This window comes from Carcharhinus amblyrhynchos, chromosome 2 (genome assembly GCF_965287045.1).
Source record: "Carcharhinus amblyrhynchos chromosome 2, sCarAmb.v2.hapA, whole genome shotgun sequence".
Lineage (NCBI taxonomy): Eukaryota > Metazoa > Chordata > Chondrichthyes > Carcharhiniformes > Carcharhinidae > Carcharhinus > Carcharhinus amblyrhynchos.
Genome location: NC_137325.1, coordinates 84,489,636 through 84,513,424, shown reverse-complemented (window position 1 = coordinate 84,513,424; position 23,789 = coordinate 84,489,636). Strand labels below are relative to the sequence as shown.

Below are 23,789 nucleotides of genomic sequence, written 5' to 3'. Positions count from 1 at the left end.
AAGGGAAGGCCTAAGAGTGGTGGCGAAGGCATTTGGCATGCTTGGTTTCATCGGTTAGAAGATTGAATATAGGAGTTGGAATGTCTTGTTGAAATTGTACAAGGCATTGGTAAGGCCACATTTGGAATACTGTGTGCAATTCTGGTCACCCTAGTATAGAAAAAATATTATTAAATTAGAACGAGTGCAGAAAAGATTTACTTGGATGCTACCAGGACTTGATGGATTGAGTTACAAGGAGAGGCTGGATAGACTGGGACTTTTTCCTCTACAGCGTAGGAGGCTGAGGGGTGATCTTATAGTGGTCTGTAAAATAATGAGGGGCACAGACCAGCTAGATAGTCAATATCTTTTCCCAAAGGTAGGGCAGTCTGAAACTAGATGGCATAGGTTTAAGGTGAGGGGGGAGAAATACAAAAGTATCCAGAGGGGCAATTTTTTCACACAGAGGGTGGCGAGTGTCTGGAACAAACTGCCAGAGGTAGTAGTAGAGGCAGGTATAATTTTGTCTTCTAAAAAGCAATTAGATAGTTACATGGGTGTGATGGCCATACTGCGATATGGGCCAAATGAGGAGAATTGGGATTAGCTTAGGATTTAAAAAAAACGTGGACGAGTTGGGCCGAAAGGCCTGTTTCCATGCTGTAAACCTCTAATGACATGGATAGGATCAAATTCGAAAGCTCCTTCAAAAAACTAGTACACATTTATCAGGCTGAGTAGTTTGTTTTATGCTCCCTCCAATTACTATATTATCACATGGGAAATTTAAGAGTTTGGTTAAAAAAGTTTCTGAGTTTACCTACAATTAAAATTAGAAACATTGCAGTTTTTTCAGATTTTTATAATGGTATATAGAGGTTGCATTAAACTATTAACGTCAACACCAAAATACAAATTTCACAGATTCATTAAACTGTCAATAAAATGTTTGTCCAATGAACAAAATTAGGAAATTATCTAGGGATGTACATTTCTGTAATTTTATAATTATAAGTTATAATTTTATCATTCCGCAATTTGACATTAAGAATTGGGGAAAATTAAGATTAAAATATGGAAGTGTGATAAAATAAAAATTGGAATTGATAAGTGCAGCTGTCTGAAGGGGTGGTTTGATATGCAAATCAGCATTCCAGTGAAAAAAGCAAATGTTTACGTACATGACTAGGGGACAACAATGGGGTATAGAAGAGGTGACTTCAAAGTAGATAATATCAAATGGGAAGAATATCCATAGCATGATATATGGAGAAAGACACACAGTAGAAGCAGCTACCATCACAGCCACACTCAGCTGCAGAAAATAGTGCCACCTAAAAACAAGTTATTAACGTGGCTGGTTAAAATCCCAAAACTCAAACAAAGATTACACCTTTACTGAAACTGAAGATGGTTTACCCAAACCTGGACAAATAACCTGTGCATGGTAATTGGCTGCTGGTTTTACCTCAATGTTATATCATATTGGATGTTGTTTGGGAAAAAGGAGTGAGTTCAGGACACATAGGTAGTTGGGAACAAAGGGATATTGTATGTGCACAGCCGTCAGTGTAGTTAAGCGCATCGTTGAAGAGTATTATAGTCCTTCTTGTCGTGTGCTTTTCCTTTAAGTTAATAAATATTCTTTATGAATTGATCGCATTTATTCAAAAAATATTTTAAAAATTAATTCATTTATGCACCTTTTCCAGGAAAACCTTGATTTTTTTTACACTAAGATCTGTGAGATCAAATACTGTTGAGAAGTGTACTCTTAACTACATGGAAGGTATCCACACAAGATTCCGATGAAATATTACATTTCAGCACTTGAAAAAAACATAGACATTTAAGAATGCAATTCTGAAAGCTTATTAAAAGTGTTATGACTAAATTAAAAATCCTTTGCTGATATGAAGGGATATCATAAAGTTCAGGCTGTGCTGCTTATCATTAGTACTCATGCTCCTTGTGTTGAGTTACCTCAGTCAAGGCCCAATGATGTACAAACTGGTCAAGATCAGTTACATAAAGGCGCACTGATGAAAATTGGGACTGGCTTATATGAGGATTAGTGCTGCTGTTCTGGAGCCAAGTCAATTCTTCTCCTGAGAATCCTGCAAGAAAAAAAATAAACAGAAGCAGCACAATAAATAATTACAAACGATTTTTCTACAAGTCCTTAGTAAAATCACATTCTTTAAGAAGTTACCCCTTTGATGATATCCTCAATTACCATGTAGTCAAAACATTCTGAAAATTATGCTTAAAACTGCCTTCCACAGTTTCCCACATTTTAAAAATATTTTCCTAATACCTACAATAAAGTCTACTCTGCAGAACTACAGGAAAAAGGCAGTGGAGTGGTACTAAATTATTTCTGTCACAGAAAGCTGGCACAGGCTAAACAGGCTATATGGCCTCCTCCTTTACTGTGAGCATAAAGTATCAATGTCCATGAAGCAATGTTTCTTTGGGTAAATTCCTGCGGACAAGCTAAAGAAAGATCCATCAGTTGGGATCCTTTCGATAGTCAATTCCCCAGTTGGTAAAAACCATTAAGTTATTTCCCATTGGCTCTCTGCTGGCTGTATAAAATTTACAAGGCTTCAGGTCCAGATAATTATTATAATCATTATTCATTCAAGAATAATTAAAGGGATAAGGAGGTACTCCATGATTCCTTTGCAATGCATCTTCAATAATTCAATCGATAGATATAGTTCTGTTACAGTGGAGACTAATACATGCAGTTCCATTTTCAAGATAAAAGGCCAATCAAAGTCAGAGAACTACGTGTCCATCAGCTTGGCATTCATCATTAGGAAGGTGTGAGAAGGTATTATAAGAGATGCCTTTTATGATAATTGAGAAAAGGAAGGGTCCATTAGAAGCGCACAGCACAGCCCTGGTAAAGTAGATCAGGCCTCACAAATCTGATAGCTTTTGAGTAAGGCATTTGGGTAATTGTAATAACTCCACAGAGGTGATAGTCCCGTCACCAAGTTACTTTATTTACATCATATACCTGTACACAGCCAGCTCTCCAGTTCCTCCCTGCTGAATGCAGGCTAAGTGTCTGACACACCTGCTTCAAATAGGGAGCATGAGGCTCCCTGATGTAACCATCAATTAGGACTCATCAGGCAATTATTTTCAGATACAACCAATTATACAAAATCAAATTAACTGAGGGACAGCTTCATACTCTGACAAGCCAACCTCATTAGCCTAACTGAAGAAATGGCAGTAGTGTACGAGAGAAATCAGGTAGACTTTTTCTATCTGGACTTTTGTGAAGCCTTTGATAAGCTGCTTCATAAGATAGAATCTTGCAGTATCTGTAGTAATTTGAAATGCTGCAGGAGAAGGAATTGGCTTCAACCACACAGCAAATAAGTTGCAGTTAAGGGATATGGTTCAGATTGGAAAGCAGTCACTCGTGGTGACCCCCAAGGATCGATCTCAGATCTGTCGCTCTTCATGTTCTTTAATAATGTCTTGGATGGTGCTATCAGGAGTATGGCAACCAAGTTTACAGATGTGACCAAGGGTTAAGATTGCAATCAAATCCAAAAAATATAGATGCGTTAGGGAAATGGGTTACACATCGACATTAATTTACACAAATGAGGTGTCATGGATACAGGTATAATATGCAGGGTGTTATTGTGTAGAAAACACTAAAGATTCACAATCAATGTGGAGAAAACATTGCTAACAAGGTATTAATAGAATTGCTAACAAGGTATTGGGTTGTATTAATAGAAACACATGTTATAAATCACAAGACATCTTTTTAACACTATGGATTACAGATCACATCTAGAGTACGAAGCCCAGTTTTCATCCCTCAACATGGGCGTAACATAAGATCTTTGAAAGATCCAGAGGACAGGTACAAGAATTATTTCTAAATTTAAGTTCAGCTACTCAAACAACCTCAACAAACTTCATCTATTTATTCTCAAGTAGCAGAAACTTATGAAAGGTGAATAAAATAATTAAAGAGCTAGGTAGTGTTCCTATATCTAGACTATTCCAAGTGAACACAGTGGGGAGGACAATTTAAAACTATGCAAAAGGAGGAACGGACTGGGAGTTCAGCAGTTCCTCTTTTACCACAGAGTAATGAGCTGCTGGATTACATTGTCAATTAGTGGGGTGAACATTGACTCTCTGCATGCCTTCAAGAGGGAGCTGGACTACCTCTTAACTGGAGCAGAGATTACATCATGTAGAAGGTAACCATGATATTTGTATTAAGTATACCTAATCATTATAACCGCCTGAACTAATTTTCCCCATACTGTCCTTTCTGTTCCATCTCTCCAAGCAATTACACAGCTGTGGAGGAAGAAAATGAAAGGCATTTCTAATGAAACAGTATGTAAATAGCCCAACTTGGGAAGGAGCCATATTAGACCTGATATTGGGGAATAAGCCCAGCCAAGTTTCAGTAGGAGAGCATTTCGGGAACAGTGATCATAATTCCACATGTCTTAAGGACAAGAATACAGAGGGAGACAAGAGAGGAAATTGCTGGGGCCTTGACATAAGTCTTTGCATCCTCATTGGCCACAGGTGAAGTTCCAGGGGACTAGAGAATAGCCAATGTTGTTCCATTGTACAAGAAGGGCAGCAGGGATAATCCAGGAAATTATAGGCTGGTGAGCCTTACGTCAGTGGTAGGGAAATTATTGGAGAAGATTCTTAGGGACAGGATTTACTCATATTTGGAAACAAATGGACTTATAACTGATAGGCAACATGGTTTTGTGAAGGGGAGATCATGTCTCACTAACTCGATCGAGTTCTTTGAGGAAGTGACGAAGATGATAGATGAGGAAAAGGCAATGGATGTTGTATACATGGACTTCAGTAAACCTTTTGACAGGGTACCTCATGATAGACAGATACAAAAGGTGATGTCACACAGGGTCAGAGGGGAGTGGCAAGATGGATACAGAACTGACTTGAGCATAGAAGACAGAGGGTAGCAGTGGAGGGGTGGCTTTCTGAATGGAAGGCTGTGACTAGCAGTGTTCCACAGAAATCAGTTTTGGCACCTTTGTTGTTCGTAGTATATCTAAATGATTTGGAGGAAAATGTAGCTGGCCTGATTGATAAGTTCATAGTGGACTTTGTGGAACACCTCTAGTCAATCCGCAAACATGACTGTGAGCTTCTTGTCATTTTTATGTATCACCTTGCTCTCATGCTCATATTTTTGTCCTTGGCCGGTCACCATATTCCAGTGAAGCTCAACACAAGCTTGAGGAACACTACCTCATTGCCCGATTAGACGCCTTCTCGATTCAACACTTAATTCAATAATTTCAGATTACAAACTCTCTCCACCTTTTGTGCTTGCTTTTAACCATGCATTAGTTTGAATCTTATTTTTCATGCTTTTGCTCTCAGACAGAGCTGTTCATTATTCTGGCATTTACACTCACTCTGGACAAATACTTTGTCTAACTAATAGAAGCATGACAAATCTTTTTGCATTTTGTTCAAGGATATCTTTTGTCCTTTAATCTCTTCCACCCTCTTTCTATCCCAGACCTTCCCTTTTTCTCTCTCCCCTTCCAATGACATAAAACCCATCACATTTCTATGATCCATCAGCTCTTAAGTGTCATATTTAACTCAAACTATTAACTCTGTTTCTATCTCCAGATACTGCCAAACCAGGGGTAGTTCTAGTATTTAGTTTTTATTTAAGGCAGTATTTTGTTTTCATCATTCCAGATGCTATTAAGATTTACCTGAATAAAACAAAATTTAAAAATTCAATTTATGTGCCACTTACTACTCTGGTTGAATGGATAATATAGTTCATATAACAAGACCTAGGGAATTCACACATCACAACTTAAATAGGAGTGTGATTGCTTGCGTACAGTAATGACAAATGGTCAAAATACCACAAATGAATCAAGGCATACTGAAAAAATTAAACGGTTAAAAGTGAAATAGATTGCCTACTCTACCAAACAAAATTTTGAACCTTAATAGTTAAATGCAATTGAAGAAAATTAACACCTGTTAGTACAGAAAACAGAAAACTGAAGTAATCCACATCATTGACTATACTTTCTGGAAGTGAAGTAGTCCATCCACCAAAAGATGACCTGTAATGAAACAGGACAGCATCAACTGTCTTGCATATTTGAAACAGCAACATTTACAATTTCAGCTTATAATGAATATAGTCTCTGCATTCAGAGACTACATTCAGAGCAGAAGTTTTACTTAGACACATTTCAAAGCACATTTAAAAACTGTTCATACATTAAAACAGAAATGAACAGCAAAGTGTATAACTATCTAAATGGATCACATTTAAAGATCTAAACATAAATTTCTTTTACTTCCATGAATTAGTAACGTTTTAAGACAAATATTTAGCAATTGTTAATTTTGTTTCTTCACCGAGTCCAAAGATTAAGTTTGGTCATTTGAAAAGAGCTATATTGTATGTTTTCAACATTAAATCTTAGAATCACCATGTTACAAAACACATGTACACAATCAAATGTTTACCTTATGCCCATCAACTTCGTTTCCTCAGGAGGATAAATTGAACATTGACAATAATATTGATATTAAACAGAATTAATTCAATAAAAACCCACATATTTATAAAGTAGCATTCTTAATCAAAATGTCCCAAAAGCACTATACAATCAATTAAATAATCTTAAAAGGTGCAATAAAGAAGGTATAATATAAAAAACATGGCAGTCAGTTTATGTATAGCAAATAGAAATGAGGCACATGACCAGTTAATCACTTTTATTTAATGATGTAATTTGTAGAATAAATATTGGACAGGATACAAAATTTAAATTACCTGAAAGATGACACAGGCGAGCTAGCAGAATGGACAAACAAGTGGCAGATGGAATTCCGTACAGGGAAGCGCAAAGTGATGCATTTTGGCAGAAGAGATAGGGACAGGGTCCTAGGTGCGCATGCGCAGAACATATTGAAAAAGTAATTAGCAAGGTTTGCAGGATCTTGTGCTACATAAGGAAAGGTATCGAGTACAAAAGCACGGAAGTTATGCTGAACCTTTATAAACCTCTGGTTAGGTCCCATCTAGGAGTCTGCTTCCAACTCTGGTCACCACACTTTCAGAAAAACATGAAGATCCTTGAGGGTACAGAGGAGATTTACCAGAATGGTTGCAGGCATTTGAGGGGCTGGAGACGAGTTCAGTTACATGGCTAGATTGGAAAGGCTGGTGTTGTTCTCCTTGGAGCAAAGGAGGTTGAAGGGAAATTTGATAAGAGTTGTACTGGATGATGTCAGGCTTAGGTCAGTTACTGATAGTCAGAAAACTGGGAACACAGATTTAAGACTTGGCTAGGAGTTGCAGGGAGAATATGAGAAACATTTTTTTAAACATGGCAAGTGATAATGATGTGGAATTTTTTGCCTATGAGCGTGGTAGAAGCAGAAACGATCAACGATTTCAAAAGGAAATTGGATGGGCATTTGAAGGAAACAAACTTGCAGGGCTATGGGGTTAGTGTGGGACAGTAGGACTGGCTAGATTCGTCTTTGGGGAACTGGTATGGACTTGATGAACAAAATAACTTCCTTCTGTGCAAATAATACAAGAACTGTTTGTAAAAGTTTCTAAAATCACGTGAAAAACAAAATTAAACAAGTGTCCAATAGAGCCTGAAATAGGACAAATTATAATTGGGAAGCATCAAGAGACGCAAGTAAGTATTTTGTGCCTGTTTTCACAATAGAAGGAACAAAACTTATCCCAGAAATAGTGGGGAACAATAAGTAATCAACGTTTGTAAAAGCGAAAATCTCGGAGAAACTAATGTCACCGAAGATCAACAAATACACTACAACAAAGGCCTATATCCATGGGTTCTTAAGAGGTGGTTCCAGAAATGCATATGCTTTAATTGTCCAAAAAATCCACGAAACTCAACCAGTTCAAATGGCTAGAAGATAACCACTGTAGCACCGCAATTCAAGAAAATGTTAGAATCCATCATTAAGGAAGAGAATAAAGCATTTCAAAAATCATATGATTAGGCAGATTCAACAAGAAAGAGAAATCATGTTTGACAAATCAGTTAGTTTTTTGAAGCAGCAACAAGCAAGTTTGATAAAAAGGGAACCAGGGGATTTTCAAAATGTTTTCAATAAGGTGCCACACAATAGGCTGTTGCACAAGACAAGGGTTCATGTGGCGGGGTGGAAGTTAGATGTTATCATTAATGGAAATATCGATTAAAATGGCAGAAAACAGTAGAAATAAATAGGTTATGTTCAGGTTGGCAGGCTGTAACTAGTGGAGTGCCACAAAGATCAGTGTCTCGGGTATTTACAATCTAAATAAATGGTCCTGATGAAGGGATCGACATGTTCAAGTTTGCAAATGGTAAAGGTGGGTGTAAAAGGAAGCCGTAAGGAGGCCACAAAGATTCTGTAGGGATAAAGATAGATTAAAAGTGTACAAGGGAGTGGCAAATTGAGTAAAAGGTGGGAACATGAGTTTATTCACTTCTAGAAAATAGGAAAACGATATTTTTTTAAACTGTTAAGAGACTAATAAATGTTGGTGTTCAGAGAAATTTCGGTGCCCTTATACAAAAAACACAAAAGTGACTTGCAATTACATCAAGCAATTAGGAAAATAAATGACATATTGATTCCTACTGCAAGTGGATTGGATGTCTTGCTGCAATTATTTAAAGTTTTGGCGAAATCACACCTAGAGTACTGCATACAGTTTGGATCTACATACCCAAGGAAGGCTATACTTGTCTTAGTAAGAAGTCTCACAACATCAGGTTTATATGGTAGCACGAGCTTTAAGAGCACTGCCCCTTCATCAGGTCATCTATCAATATCTTTTTCAATATATGACCTGATGAAGAGGCAGTTCTCCAAAAGCTTGTGCTACCAAATAAATCTGTTGGACTTTAACCTGGTGGTGTGAGACTTCTTGCTGTGCCTATCCAGTCCAATGCCAGCATCCCCACATCATACTTGTCTTAGAGGAGATGCCCATTTTTGAAGATCAAGTTATGAGCTGTTCTTTTATGGTCTAACTTCTTAAAAAACAAAGGAATGGCTCTTAAATGAAATGGAGACGTAAATATTTTAATTTTGCGACATAATATGGTGTATTTTGACAAGTCACCAGCTGTCATAAAATGACTCAGTGCTGCAGAAAACTGTTACTGTGCAGGGGTCCATTCAACCCATTTTGTGTCTACACCAGCTATCCAAATGAACATTGTGACTTAGTACCATTTTCCTGTCCCTAACCCTTCACATTTGTTTCCATTCAAATTTGTTTCTTTTTGCCTTGGGAGGCAATGGCTGAACAGTAATATCGCTGTATTATTAATCCAGAGACTTAGCTAATGTTCTGGGGAACCAGGTTTGAATCCAGTAAAGGCAGATTCAACAAAACCCAGTAAAGGCAGATTCAGTAAAAATAGCTGGAATTAGGAATCTACTGACGACCATGAAACAACTGCCAATTGTCAGAAAAACCCACGTGGTTCATTAATGTCATTTAGGGAAGGAAACATGACATTAGGTCTGGCCTATGACTTCAGAGCCACATCAATGTGGTTCACTCTCAACTGTCATCTGAAATGGCCTAGCAAGCCACTCAGTTCAAGGGCAACTAGGAACAGGCAATAAATGCTGGCCAGCCAGTGACACCCATGTCCAGGAGTGAACAAAAAAAGTAATCATCTAATGCCCTATTGAATGCCTTGACTGAATCTGCCTCCACCTCACTTCCAGGCCGTGTATCCCAGATCCAACCACTTACTGTATGAAAATGTTTTTCTCCTGTCACATTTGCTTCTTTGCAAATGACTTTAAGTCTGTGCCCTCCTGTTCTTGATCCTTTTACAAGCAGGAACATGTCTCTCTATCTACTCTGTCCAGCCCCTTCATGATTTTGAACTCCTCTATCAAATCTGCTCCTAGTCTGCTCCTCTCCAAGATGAGCAATCCCAATCTCTCAAACTATCCTCATACAGAAATTTCTCATCCTTGGGATCATTCTTGCAAACTTCTTCTGCACTCTCCCCAGGTACGCATATCCTTCCTACAGTGCGGTGCCCATACAACGCACAATGCTCCAGCATAAGTCTAACTAGTGTCTTATAAAGGTTCAGCATAAGCTCCTTACTCTTGTACTCAATGCCCATATTAATTGAGCTCAGGACAATGTATGCCTCATTAACTGCTCTCTCCACCTGTTCTGTCACCTTCAATTGCTTTTGCACATATACATCCAGATTGCTCTGCTCCTGCACATCCCTTAGAGTTGTGCCCTTTGTTTTATACTGTCTCTACTTTCTTTCTACAGAATGAATTATCTCACACTTCTCTGCCTTGATCTCCATCTGCCACCTCTCTGCCCATTCCAACTTGCCAAAGTCATTTTGAAATGCAACTGTTAACCATTATTCACTTTCCTATTACTCATCAAATGTTACATCCAAAATGCTACTGTTACTTTATTCCATGAGCTATAACATTTTAAGTTTGTCGTGCAGCACTGTATTGGTCGTATTTTGTAAGTTCATGTTTACCACATCATTGGCATTATCTTCATCTATCCTCTGTTATCTCTTCAAAACTTTCAGTAAGTCACAATTTTTCCTAAGAAATCCATGCTGGTCTTCCTAATGAACTTACATTTTTCCACCCGACTAATAATTCTATCCTGAATAATTGCTTCCAGAAGCTACAGAATAAAAATTTGTTTGAATCTACTCATCAGCCCAGACTTGACACAAGCATCGTGTACTCAAATCAAAAGGCCAGAAGTTATTCAGAAATTGAGTCTCAAATTATCTAGACAAGTTACCAGTGCCTAATGTGCTTCCACAGACAGCTGGCCCCTCAGAAAGGCTGAACATAATAAGGACATAAGAAATAGGAGCAGGAATAGGCCATCTAGCCCTTCGAGCCTGCCCTGCCATTCAATAAGATCATGGCTGATCTGAAGTGGATCAGTTCCACTTTCCTGCTTTCTCACCATAATCCCATGAACTTGGACCAGTATCTAAAGAACAGCAGTCTCACAGCTCTAAATAGAAAGGCTGGGGTTGTGTGTGTGTGTGTGTGTGTGTGTGTGTGTGCGTGCGCGTGTGGGGTTGGCACATGTGTTGGGGCTGGCTGTGTGTGTGTGTATGTGTGTATGGGGGTGGCTGTGTGTGTGTATGTGTAGGGGGGTGGTTGTGTTGGGAGGGGGGGCTGCTGTGTGTGGGGTGCGTGGTGATGATGGTTATGGTGAGTACTGCAGGTAGGAAAACTATTATGGTGCCAGTAGAAACACTGCCTCCACTCTTCATGCTTCCACCATTGAAGTGAATTGTCAGCAAGGCACCCAACACCAGTTTAAGCACCCACCTGAAAAAAGTGTGAGGCCAACTGTTAAGGCATGGCCGATGGTAGATGTTGAGCTGCCCAAATCCCAAAGGAAACAGCTGACAAAATCTATTTTTTGCAATTTGTGCGTTAGTCAAATGCCCTGTGGAGATTTAACTTAATATGTTGAAAGATCTTCAATCAAGCAAACCTGATTTGGGCAGCACAGCACTGCTGCCTCATAACGCCACGGACCCAGGTTTAATTCTGACTTTGGGTGACTATCTGTGTGGAGTTTGCACATTCTCCCCATGTCTGCTTGGGTTTCCTCCAGATGCTCTGGTTTCCTTCCACAGTCCAATGATGTTAGGTTGATTAGCCATGATAATTAGGGGAATAAGGAGGATAAGTATGTGGAGTTACGGAGATAGGTCCTGAGTGGAATTGTTGTCGGTGCAGCCGATGGATCGAATGGCCTCCTCCTGCACTGTATATCCTTTGATTCTTGCCTCAAGCTGTTATAAGTATTCTGGGATTTTCTGCAGCTACGATGGCTTCAAACTTATCAAAGGACACAAGGTGTTAACTATCTCAGCTTGCTCCCAAACAAAAGAGCTGAAGGAGGTCTTTACAGACCTTTTGGACCCAGTATTTCCTTGGCCACTGGAAATGTAGGCTATCTGCAGTAAGGCCTAAACATGATAGGATGTGAAGAATCCCAACCCTTTCTGTGCTAGCTCTATCCAATTGGCCTAAATTGAATGATGCAATCGGATTTCTGATCAATTCATTGGCTGGTTGCCAAGGAACCTTTGGGGTGCCAAGCAATGTGCCTTAATGACGTTCGTCCAGTGGCTCTGACATCCACCATTATGAAGTGCTTCAAAAGACCAGTCATGGCGCAAATCAATTTTCAGCCTCCGGACTGCCTGGATCCGCTACAGTTCGCCTACTGTCGCAACAGGTCCATAACAGATGCCATCTCCCTCGCTCTGCACTCAACCCCGATAACCTAGATAACAAAGACACCTATATCAGACACCTATTTATTGTCTACAGCTCAGCCTTCAAACATTATTATTCCTACGAAATACATCTCCAAACTCCATGGTCTGGGCCTCGGCTCCTACCTCTGTGACTGGATCCTGAACTCCACAGACCACAATCAATAAGGGTAGGTGACAACACCTCCTCCACAATCATCCTCAACAACAATGCGCTATAAAGGCTCTGTTCTCAGCACCCTATTGTACCGCTTTACACCCATGACTGTGTGGCCAAACTCCCCTCCAACTCAATTTTCAAGTTTGCTGACGACACCACCATAGTGGGTCACATCTCAAACAATGAGGAGACAGAGTACAGGAATCAGATAGAGAATATGGTGAACTGGTGCAGCAACAATAGCCTCTCCCTCAATGTCAACAAAACAAAGGAGACTGTCATCACTTTAGCAAGCATTGAGGAGAACACACGCCTGTCTACATCAATGGAGACGAAGTAGAAAGAATTGAGAGCTTCAAGTTTTTAGGTGTCCATATCACCAACAACCTGTCCTGATCCCCCATGCTGACACTACAGTTAAGAAAGCTCACCCACGCCTCTATTTCCTCAGAAGACTAAGGAAATTTGGTATGGCAGCTACAACTCTCTCAACTTTTACAGATGCACTATAGGAAACATTCTTTCCGGATGCATCACAGCTTGGTATGACTTCTGATCTGCCCAAGACCACAAAAAAACTACAAAAGGTCGTGAATGTAGCCCAATCCGTCATGCAAACCAGCCTCCCATCCATTGAATCTGTCTACACTTCCCACTAATTTGGCAAAGCAGCCAGCATTATTAAGGATTCCATGTAACCCAGACATTCTCTCTTCCACCTTCTTACGTTGGGAAAAAAAAATACAGAAGTGTGAGGTCAAGTACCAACTGACTCAAGAATAGCTTCTTCCCTGCTGCCATCAGACTTCTGTATAAATCTACCTTACATTAAGTTGATCTTTCTCTACACCCTATCGATGAAAGTAACACTACGTTCTGCACTCTCTCATTTCCTTCTCTATAAATAGCATGCAAGAAACACTGTACGCTAATACATATGACAATAATAAATCAAATCAAATGAAATCAAAAGCATAAGAAGGCGAAGACAAAGAGTTTGTGTTCAACATTCACAGAAGAAGACAATTTCTGAAAGAAGAGAAAGATTGACATCCATGTGACAAAACCCTGGCTGGGTTTCATATGCAAGTGAAAAACCAGCCTCAAGTTAAGAAACGGATAGTGAGTATTTAGTTTATGGTTTGTAGGTATTGACTTTTTAAAATAGCTACAAAATAAAGAAAATTGCGTTTAATCACCTAAAGTCAACTTAGTGTATTTAATTGCTATTAGAGGTTGAAACACACAGGTCAGCACAACAGTATATTATGAGGAGTTCTGAAATCAGGAAGTGGCATTTCCAATCAATTGTGGTGATTTATATTAAAGTAAACATTTACTAAAAAGTAATGAAGAAAATATACACTTTAAACAGTAGCTTCACACAGTTAACAGTAAAACAGTACAAAAAGATCTTAGCTTAAATCATACACAGATCTCTCTCCCTCTTCTGCTTGGCAACAATTTTTACATTTTCTAAACCTACAGAATTGCAGTAACTTTTGCCACGAAGTGCACTTCTGCTCTTAGGCCGATAGCAACTGATTCTCCATGTCTGGCCTTGTCCACACTGACTTCTGGAAGATCTGATTAGTTGCCACACTATCTTATGGGAGATATAAGAAGCACCATCTACCACTCTATTCAACCACGTACCCCCCGCCCCAATCCCCAACAGCCAAAGATATAAGCTTCAGGCATTTCTTAAACGTGTCCCTTCCCTGTGATTTCCGTCTTCCATTTTTTATCCCCTCTCACAGAAGTGCTCTTTTTCCAGACTTGATCCAATTCCTTTATGTTACAGCTCCTTTATTTTACAAAGTAAACTTACCCTATTTTTGCCTCTTCCAATTTTTACAACCTATAGAAGTGTCCCCTTGAATTAAAACAATCCACTTCAAGATTACTTACTTTATAGACCTGTGTAACTCATACTGAACCTTGGGTCATTAACATATCAAAACCATCTCTTACTGTTGTCTAGGACCTTAGCGGTCACTCTGTCTCAAAGGAAATTATAACAACCATCACACCCCCAATGGCCTGAATGGCCTGTTTACCAGTATGAGAAAAATGATAGTTATTATCAAAAGAAAAATATCATTCCTTATTTTCCTGACACCATACAGTCTAGGGTATTTTTCAGGCATCCATGGAGCACAGAACACAATGAGTTATTTTCCTGTTCCTCATCTGAAAAACAGGTGGAACAGTGACCAATTTCTACCTATATATATATATATATATATATATATATACACACACTGGACAAAACAGCAGAACTGACTACAGATGCTGTGAGATATATATTTAATGTATTCACACACATCTGAGGGAATTGTCTGTATGATAGAGAATACTGCCATCTACAGGAAGCATAACATTATAATGCTTCTAAAATGTGCCAAGGAGGGGGAATATCATTCAATGGTGTGCCATCGCACAAAATGTAATGGGAGGAAAGTTGTGGATTTGTTGGGGAGAATTCTATGTGGACTGCATTGTAAATCCTAAAGAAGACTATGCTAACAGGAATGCCATCTTCACACTGAAGTCCATAATATGAAAATGATAGAAATGAATAATTCACAAAAGCAAAAGAACAGAAATCTTTGTGAAGTGAGGAGTAAATTAATCTTTCCCTCCAATTAGAGACAGTACAAAGGTCAGCAAAATATTATGATTTTGGTCGATATAAAGCTTGGGAATGATATGAACTCTTCTCTCTTTAACACCATTTCCAGAGCCCATTGAAAATGCTGATTCTAGTTTGGGTGAGGAAAGGACATCAAGTATTGAGATGCAATCTAAAGCTGCAGCTAATTGGATTAGTCAGAAAACATCAACTGAGCCTCTAAAGCAAAACTGAAATCAAGTTACAAACTCGAACCGTTTCTTCCAGATCTCCATGTTTAGTAACCCAATAAACAGTAAGTACATTGTTGAGTGCAATATATAATTCTACTGTAATTTCAAGAATGCATATTCCATTTATCAGTACTTTAAATAATTGGAACTCAGTTTCTGAATGCGCTGAGTGGGCAATTGAGCCATAAAGATTAAACAGAATGTTGGCTGAATTCTTGGACAGGTAAGAATCAGGTCCTCAGTATATCCAGTTTAGGGAGAGATTAAGGTGTGAAAAAAATGACAAAGGTTTCAGTGATCACTGCTGGGACTAAGCACAAGATTTGGTTGTGAAGTTTGTTACAATCCTGTTTGGGACTGTTAACATTTAAAGAAATCTAATTATCCAGATATAAACCAATCAGGACTATACCACAAGAGTTTGTGTTTTATAACAAAAGCAGACTTTATTTTATTTGTATATTTATCTATATAAACAAAGCAAACACCATCAATTTAACATTATAGTTTATGGAAGCTTATGGTATAAACTCAGTTCTGCATTCTATTTGCCTCCCAGTCATTGCCCCACTACGAATTCCATTATTATTCAAAATCTTTAAGATTCATTCACTTCTCCTGGCACCAACACAAAGGGTTCTCATAGCTCTCCAGAATTCACACTGTTTTCTCTTGTGTTCCAGCTCAAGGGACAAGATTCCATTTGTTTGTAGGAGTCTGTTCACTAGCATTTGGCCAAGAAACCAAAGATTTCTTTACCGATGTCAACTCTGGATTTCGCAGCTCCAGATTGGGCCTCCCTCTGACTTCTGTGGCTTAAAGCATCAGTAAATAACTTTGATTTCCAATAATTGCTGCCATGGTTTCAAACTTCATACAAGTTGATTATATCCAGAACTGACACTCAGTTTGGTTTCCATCAGGGGCACGCAGTTCCTGACCTCATTACAGCCTTGTTCCAAAAATGGGCAAAAGAAATGAAACGAACTCCAGAGGCAAGTGCAACATGCCCTTGGCATTAAGGCAGCATTTTACCAAGTGCGAGATCAGGGGGTCCTAGCAAAGCTGAAGTCAATGGTAAGCAGGAGGAAAGCTCTCCACCAGTTGCAATCAGTAAGGATAGGTAATGACACCTCCTCCACGATTGTCCTCAACACTGATGCCCCATACTGTACTCCTTATACACTTGCTACTGTGAGGCTCCAACTCCATTTTAAAGTTTGCTGATGGTACCACTGTAGTGGGTGGGATCCCAAACAATGAGGAGATAGAGTACAGGAAGGAGAGACACTCTGGTGAAATGGTGCAATGATAATAATCTCTCCCTCAATGTCAGTAAAATGAAGGAGATAGTCATCGACTTCAGGAAGCATAGTGGAGAACTTGCCCCTGTCTACATCAATGGTGATAGAGTGGAAATCATTGACAGCTTCAAGCTTCTAGGAGCCCAGATCACCAACAATCTGTCCTGGTCCCCTCACACTGATGTTATAGTTAAGAAAGCCCACCAACACCTCTACTTCCTCAGGATGCTAAGGAAATTTGGCATGTCCGCTATGACGCTTGCTAATTTTTATAGATGTATCACTGAAAGCATTCTTTCCAGATGTATCACAGCTTAGAATGGCTCCTGCTCTGACCAAGGCCGCAAGAAACGGCAAAGAGTTATGAAGTAGCCCTGTCCACTATGCAAACCAGGCTCCCATCCATTGACTCTGTATACACTTATGGGCAGTTCCCAACTTGTGGATTTTCATTCCTGCACCAAATTGTGACACCACTTTAGCAGCCAGTTAAATTGGCACTGAAATTTCTACTATTGTTTTAAAGTCAAAGCATGTTCACTAAGCAATCTTCTTTGAATAGCCTCATTTTAGAGACCACAAACTAGACAATCTCAAAGTGTAGCTTCCAATGACTCGCCAAACTCTCAATGTTGTGCCAGCCTTTTTTATGGTTGCCACAAACTGAGCAATGTTTTCATCTTCCACTTGATTTTTTAGTGGAACTGGAACCATTCCTCAATGATGAATGGCTTTGCCGAGTAATGCTCTTCAAGGATCATCAAGTCAACATAGGGTTTGGTTCCTGTTGGATGAACCAAGCTCCAAGAGAAATTGAAGGATTTACTTACATTTATATGGAGAAAATCCAGTACATGCAACTAGTTTGTAATTGTATTTGTCCCATCGTTTCTCTTGCTGACACAAGCAACTCAAGACTGTTCAGTATATACATATATATATTTTTTATTGCCTTCCCAGCATACATTTTCTTTTTTATGCTGGAGACCATTGACTTGATGTATATTTTCTTTCAAATGGCCACATGTATTGAATACAGCATCCTTATTTTCAAATATGTCTGAAGCTGCCTGGAATCATGCCCTTCTCGAATCAGAAAAAAAACCCATATTTTAACTCATTGAGCTTTTTCAAAAACCTTTGTCTGCTTTCAGCAATTTCTCAACCAGATGCCCAATGTTCTACAGTTCTAACTTGAATTCCTAAAACTAAAAGTTAGATTTTGAAACATATGAACTATGAGATTAGGCACACATAACACATCTAACTACTAAAGACCCTACTGCAGTTCATATGATGGCCCAGTGAGCCAAATACTGTAGAACATGTATGTCCTTGTATTTCAAGGAGTGGTAATCTGCTCTATTTACCTGGTCTGGCTTACATGTGACTCCAAACCCAGAAAAACATCTCATGAAAAGCACTGCCATTGCTCCCATTAATTCTGATGAGTTTTTTTGGGACAGAACATGAAAGCAGGTGAGTTAGAAGTAGTGAGGACCTTGCCTAACTGGTATAAATGGACAAAAAAGTTTGAGAAGCACTGATCTATGAACACATTGGTGGGAGTCAGCTTAGATTCAACTACCATTACCCAACATAGCACATAAAACTAGCTGTAGGTAATTCACTGCTGCTTTTTTGAATTGGAGGCAGTAGTAATGCTCACAGGAAGTAGGATAGAAGAAACAGAGCTACGTCATCATAATGTCATTTCTAACCCAACATCTTTGTTAGCGTATCTTCCCATCAACCATGCATTCAAGAAAACATTCAGGGGAAAGAATTTAAAAAAAAAAGAGATGGAGTGCAACAATCCATCAAAATGAAGCTACTTTCAGTTTATTTCCTCAATTCAAGAGGTAATAAAATCTGGAAAATATCACTGTTGTATTTCTAGTAACTGCTGCTGCTTGAAACTACTGCTACCAGATCTGCTGTCATGGTATGTCACACTCAGCTGTCTTGCATCATCCTCAGATTTTCATGATAGCTCGTCTGGAACCACTCTGTCAAAACCATCATCCAACTATGCTGAAATTGACTATACTTTCTGCTGCCCTCCACATCACCCTCTGGAAGAAGTCTCCAGCTTTTCAGCTCTGATCAAATGTCCAGCTATTTTCTTTCCTGGATGTCACATTTTCAGAGCTCATTTGCTCTTGCAATTTCAAACATCCCTTTGAATTGAATTGACTTAGTCGCATGTATTGAGATAGAGTGAAAAGTATTGTTTATTTGTCTTATGGTCTGTACGTGGAATTTTAAACATATATCTTAGGATCCACATTTCAAATCTCCTATTTTGTTCCCCAGATCTTTATTTATTCTCCAGTTTCTGAACAATAAAATTAATCCATCATTTTTTTTTAGAACTCTCTCCTTTCCAGCTCAAGATACCCCCATCTACACACCATTCCCCCAGATCAATTGTAAGTGTCTGCTGCTAAATCCATGTCAAAAAATCTCTAGAACCAGGTTTACAACTGTAACTCAGAGGGGGAAATTGAGAAGAAAGGAACTTCAACCAGCTTGAAATGGTTGTAGCAGTTACCAGAAAAAGCAATATCTCAACTCTATAAATCAGCTCAAGAACTGCACTCATAGGCATGGCAACAATCAAATATACCACAATACTTCACGTTGGAGAAAACTGCTTAATTTGTTACAAAGAAATTAAGATATCTCCAACTTAGCTAATGATAGGTCAGTGAATACAGCACATAAATTATTTTAATAAAATACCTACATACAATTATCTATGTTGCTGAAATAGAAACAAACAAAATAGATTTTCTGCTGCACAGGTTGATCTTATCTACAAAATGAAATCTATGCATTGCCACCATTGAGTTGTTGCATTAACCACAAGTTTAAAAAAAACAGCTATTCCACCTGCTTGGCAAAAAGCCAGTTACTACAAAGAAACCAAGAAACTGTGTTAGTTGTCCAGATAATCAATGCCCTTTGCCACAAATGAAAGCTCTACCTGCGTCACTGTAATCACACAAAGTCTGTGTGTGTATTCCAAGACAAAGCATTATAGAGCTTCCAACTAGGGATCTGTTGTTCTATCTTATGCTGACGTCAATGTGTCCAAAATTATGCCCAAATGTCATTTCAAGGGATCCCCTCTTCAACACCAAGTATTTTTAGAAGCTCTAAGCTAATCAACTTTTGTGGAAAAGTTAATCAGCCCTTGCTTCCAATTAAATGTTAGCAATTTATAGTGTGAAAACAAAGTTCTTGGAACATGTGTATGTCAAACTAAAAAGCTTATTAATAGCTATAAAGTAAAATTTATTTTAAGATCATTTGTTTATATTGTAAATATAGGTCACTAGATAAAAGAAAATAATTAAGGTTTCTACTTGCAGTATAAAACTTTACTATGAAAACCACTTGTCATCAAGTCTTAAAGATCAAAGGGAGGTTTTTTTTTTAAAACAACATAATTACTCAACTGGGTTTTGAGATCAACAATGAAGCAACCATACTCAATGACCACGAAGAAAGCTGCCCATGGAAGATCTAGCAACCTCAATGGCTGGGCTTGATGGGCTTGCCCTTAACTGACATCAGTTTAAATTCGATGCATGTTGAAAAGGTTATAAGAATGTAAGAAACAGGGGCAGGAATAGGCAATTCAGCCCTGAAAGCCTGCTCCACTATTCAATACAATCGTGGCTGATCTCATCTCGACCTCATCTCCATCTTCCTGCCCCCACTGCATAACTCTCCATCCCGCTATTAATTAAAAACCTATATGTCGCACCTTAAATTTATTTAGTGTTACGGCGTCTACCAGCATTCTAGGATAGAGAATTCCACAAATGAATGATTCCTTAAATGAAGTAATTCCTCCTCACTTCTGATTTAAGACCATGCTTTAGCCTAAACCCATAGCCTCCATGCTTCCCATATCAATAATGTCATCAAGCAAACACCGCACCTATCACACTGCAGTATTTCCCAGACAATAAAACCATGAGGAGAAAAAAAAGTCCCTGAATCACTGCCTCTAATTTTTACTCATCAAACTAAACAATTGGGAGACAAACACAGGACTAGACTGGAAGCTAAAATATCAATAAGCTTTTTAAAAAATGTGGGTTTAATCATATGTAGAAATTTGATACTCAACAAATATAAAATTATGCTTTCAGGATCAGGGAGGATGCATAGCAGTAATTATGAGCTTAATTTGGTTTCAAAACTCAGTTACACCCTCTACAAGGATTTTGGAGGATTTTATATATTGAGACTGTTGTTCGTCCATCATCATCAATGAGGACCTCGACACCATTAGTCATTTTGAGGCTGGTTGCAGCATGTCCAAAGATGACTGATCAGGCCAATTAGAGTACAGAATGTCCTGGCACATGTTGGACAGACTCGTGCAGACACTGTAGTTGTTGCACTGGTGGCTCTGGACTTGCGCAGCTCGCGCTTATGGTGTGCTTTAGCAATACACCTTGCTTCGTGAGCTTGACAGCCTTTGTGAATGAGGAGCACCACGTAGGGCTGTTTTGTGCCAGCGTTTCCCAGGTGGTTGTGTCAATGTCAAGCGACTTCAGGGAGGCTTTGAGTGTGTCTTCGAAATGTTTCTTCTGCCCTCTATGCAGAGCATTTTTCAGCAGAGAGCTCCCCAAAAAAAAGCTGCTTGGGTATGCACTCGTCTGACATATGGATGACATGACCTGCCCACCGGGTCTGTGCTCTCATCAGCAGTGTGTGGACTGATGGTAGACTTGCTCTAGAGAGAACTTCAGTGTCTGGTACTTTGTCTTGCCATTGGATGTGTAATATTCTGCGAAGACAAGTCATGTGGAAATGATTGAGCTGTCTTGCATGCCTTCGATACACAGTCCACGTTTCACAGGCATACAGGAGGGTAGTGAGTACCACTGCGTTGTAGACCTTCAGTTTTGTTGCTGGGCTGATTCCTCGACATTCCCATACAGTGGAGCGCAGTCTACCAAAAGCAGAACTTGCCTTTGCTATTCTGCAGTTAACTTCTGCATCAATAGTCACTGCTTGGGAGAGGGTGCTGCCAAGATAAGTGAACTGGTCCACTGCCTGTACTTTCTGCCCTTTGATTATGATTATGGGTTCTGTGTACAGTGCATGAGGAGCAGGCCGGTGCATGACTTTGGTCTTTTTAATGTTGATGGTGAGTCTAAAGTTGTCACAAGCCATGGAAAGTTTGTCCATACAGACTTGCATCTCTGGCTCCTAGCCAGCATTCAGGGCGCAGTCATCGGCAAAGAGGAAATCTCTCAGAACAGTCTCCTTCCCTTGGTAATAGCTTGAAGTCTCCTCAGTTTGAAAAGCTTCCCAACCACTCTGTACTTGAGGCTGATTCCAGCAACACTGTCCTGGAAGGCATCATTCAACATGGCAGTAAACATCATACTAATCAGTGTGGGTGCAAGCACACAGCCCTGTTTGACACCACTGGTGACTGGGAATGCCTCAGAGGATTCTCCACCATCCAGTGCTCTGGCCATCATGGAACTGGTGTACCATCAATGAATTTGGGGGGGCAGCCGAACTTTGACATGATCCTCCACAGGCCTTGTCGGCTTACAGTATCGAAGGCTTTTGCGAGGTCAAAGGTTGTGTAGAGCTCGCAATTTCGCTCCTGACACTTCTCCTGAAGTTGGCATGCAGCAAATATCATGTCAGTAGTCCCACGACCTTTGCAGAAGCCACACAGTGACTCTGGAAGCAGGCCCAGCTTCAGATGAGTGACCAGACGATTTAGCAGGACTCTTGCGAGGGTTTTTCCTGTGATGGAAAGCAGCTAGATTCCTCGGTGGTTGTTGCATACTTTCCGATTGCCCTTCCTCTTGTAGAGGTGTACGATGGAAGCATCTTTAAGTTCCTGAGGAAGGGATCCTTGCTTCCAGAAGGACTGGAACAACTCAGTGAGCTTCTCGATAAGTGCAGGACCAGTAGGTTTATAGATCTCTGCGGGTATGGCATCTGCCCCTCGGGCTTTGCCACTGGATAGCTGGCTGACAGCTTTCATGACTTTGGCCACTACCGGTGGGTCATCTATGGCACTGTTGATATCAACCTGGGGAACCCTGTCTATTGCCTCATCGTTAATTGAAGCCATCCTCAACCAACTGTCATCTATTAACGATGAGGCAATAGACAGAGTTCCCCAGGTTGATATCAACAGGCTGAACACTTTGAAGCCATCCTCAACCAACTGTCATCTAAGTGTTCAGCCCATCTCTGCAGGATCTGAGCCTTCTCTGTAATGAGAATTGTGCCATCTGTACTCGGGGAGGGGGGCTCCCAAGAAATTGCGGTCCATAGAGCGTTGAGAGCTTCATAGAGCCGTTTTAAGTCGTTTCTGTCAGCATATCTCTGTATTTCATCTGCCTTGGCGCTCAGCCAGGCATCCTGCATTTTACACAGTTTATTCTGGACTGTCCTGCGAGCACTGGTAAAAGCATTTTTCTTGGCAGCTGATAATGGGTCATTCTAACAGGCCTGACGAAGTCAGTGCTTTTCAACAAGTAGAGCCTGTATCTCCTCATCATTCTGATCTTTTCAACCTGGTTTGCAATCTCATCGAACCTAATAGCATTGAAGCGTCTATTCTTCTATAGCAATAAGAAATGTGAGAAAACAGCTTTGATCTTTTTAACTTGTATCATAGTGGATGTAGGTCCATGGCATAACACACCGATTTTGAGTCAGATAGGAAATTTCACTCAGGTAGGCTAAATATAAAATGGTTGGCACAGAAAGAAAACACCAAACTGCTGCACTGGAGGTGGGAACCAAGGCACAGATGTTTGAAAAGGATGAAAAGGAGTTTTTCTCTGTGCTATTTATTAATTCTGCTGTTACAAGTAGGCTTACTCTACCCAATATTATAACTTCTTGCTTCAATCTTTGCCTTAAATTTAAATGACTTCACAACCTAGTGCAAATATTTCTTCCCAACATACTTCATCAAAGTAGTCCAGTTTCAAAATCTATCAGATTTCCTCCATTTTAGGAAAAAATCCCCAGTTTTTCTAATTCCTCCCTGTAATTGAAGTCTCTTGTTTCTGGTATTACCTTAGA

General features: G+C 39.6%; 1 protein-coding gene across 1 annotated transcript in view; it reads right to left on the bottom strand.

Annotated features, from left to right (window-relative positions):
• The window catches only part of tex10 (testis expressed 10), a 100,828-nt gene that overhangs the window by 35,658 nt on the left and 41,381 nt on the right, over nt 1–23,789 (bottom strand). The window contains exons 10-11 of the mRNA XM_080208454.1: nt 6,031–6,119; nt 1,966–2,099 (exon numbers count right to left, since the gene is read on the bottom strand). Coding sequence (XP_080064580.1) covers nt 1,966–2,099; nt 6,031–6,119 — 223 coding nt within the window. The remainder of the gene's footprint in view (nt 1–1,965; nt 2,100–6,030; nt 6,120–23,789) is intronic.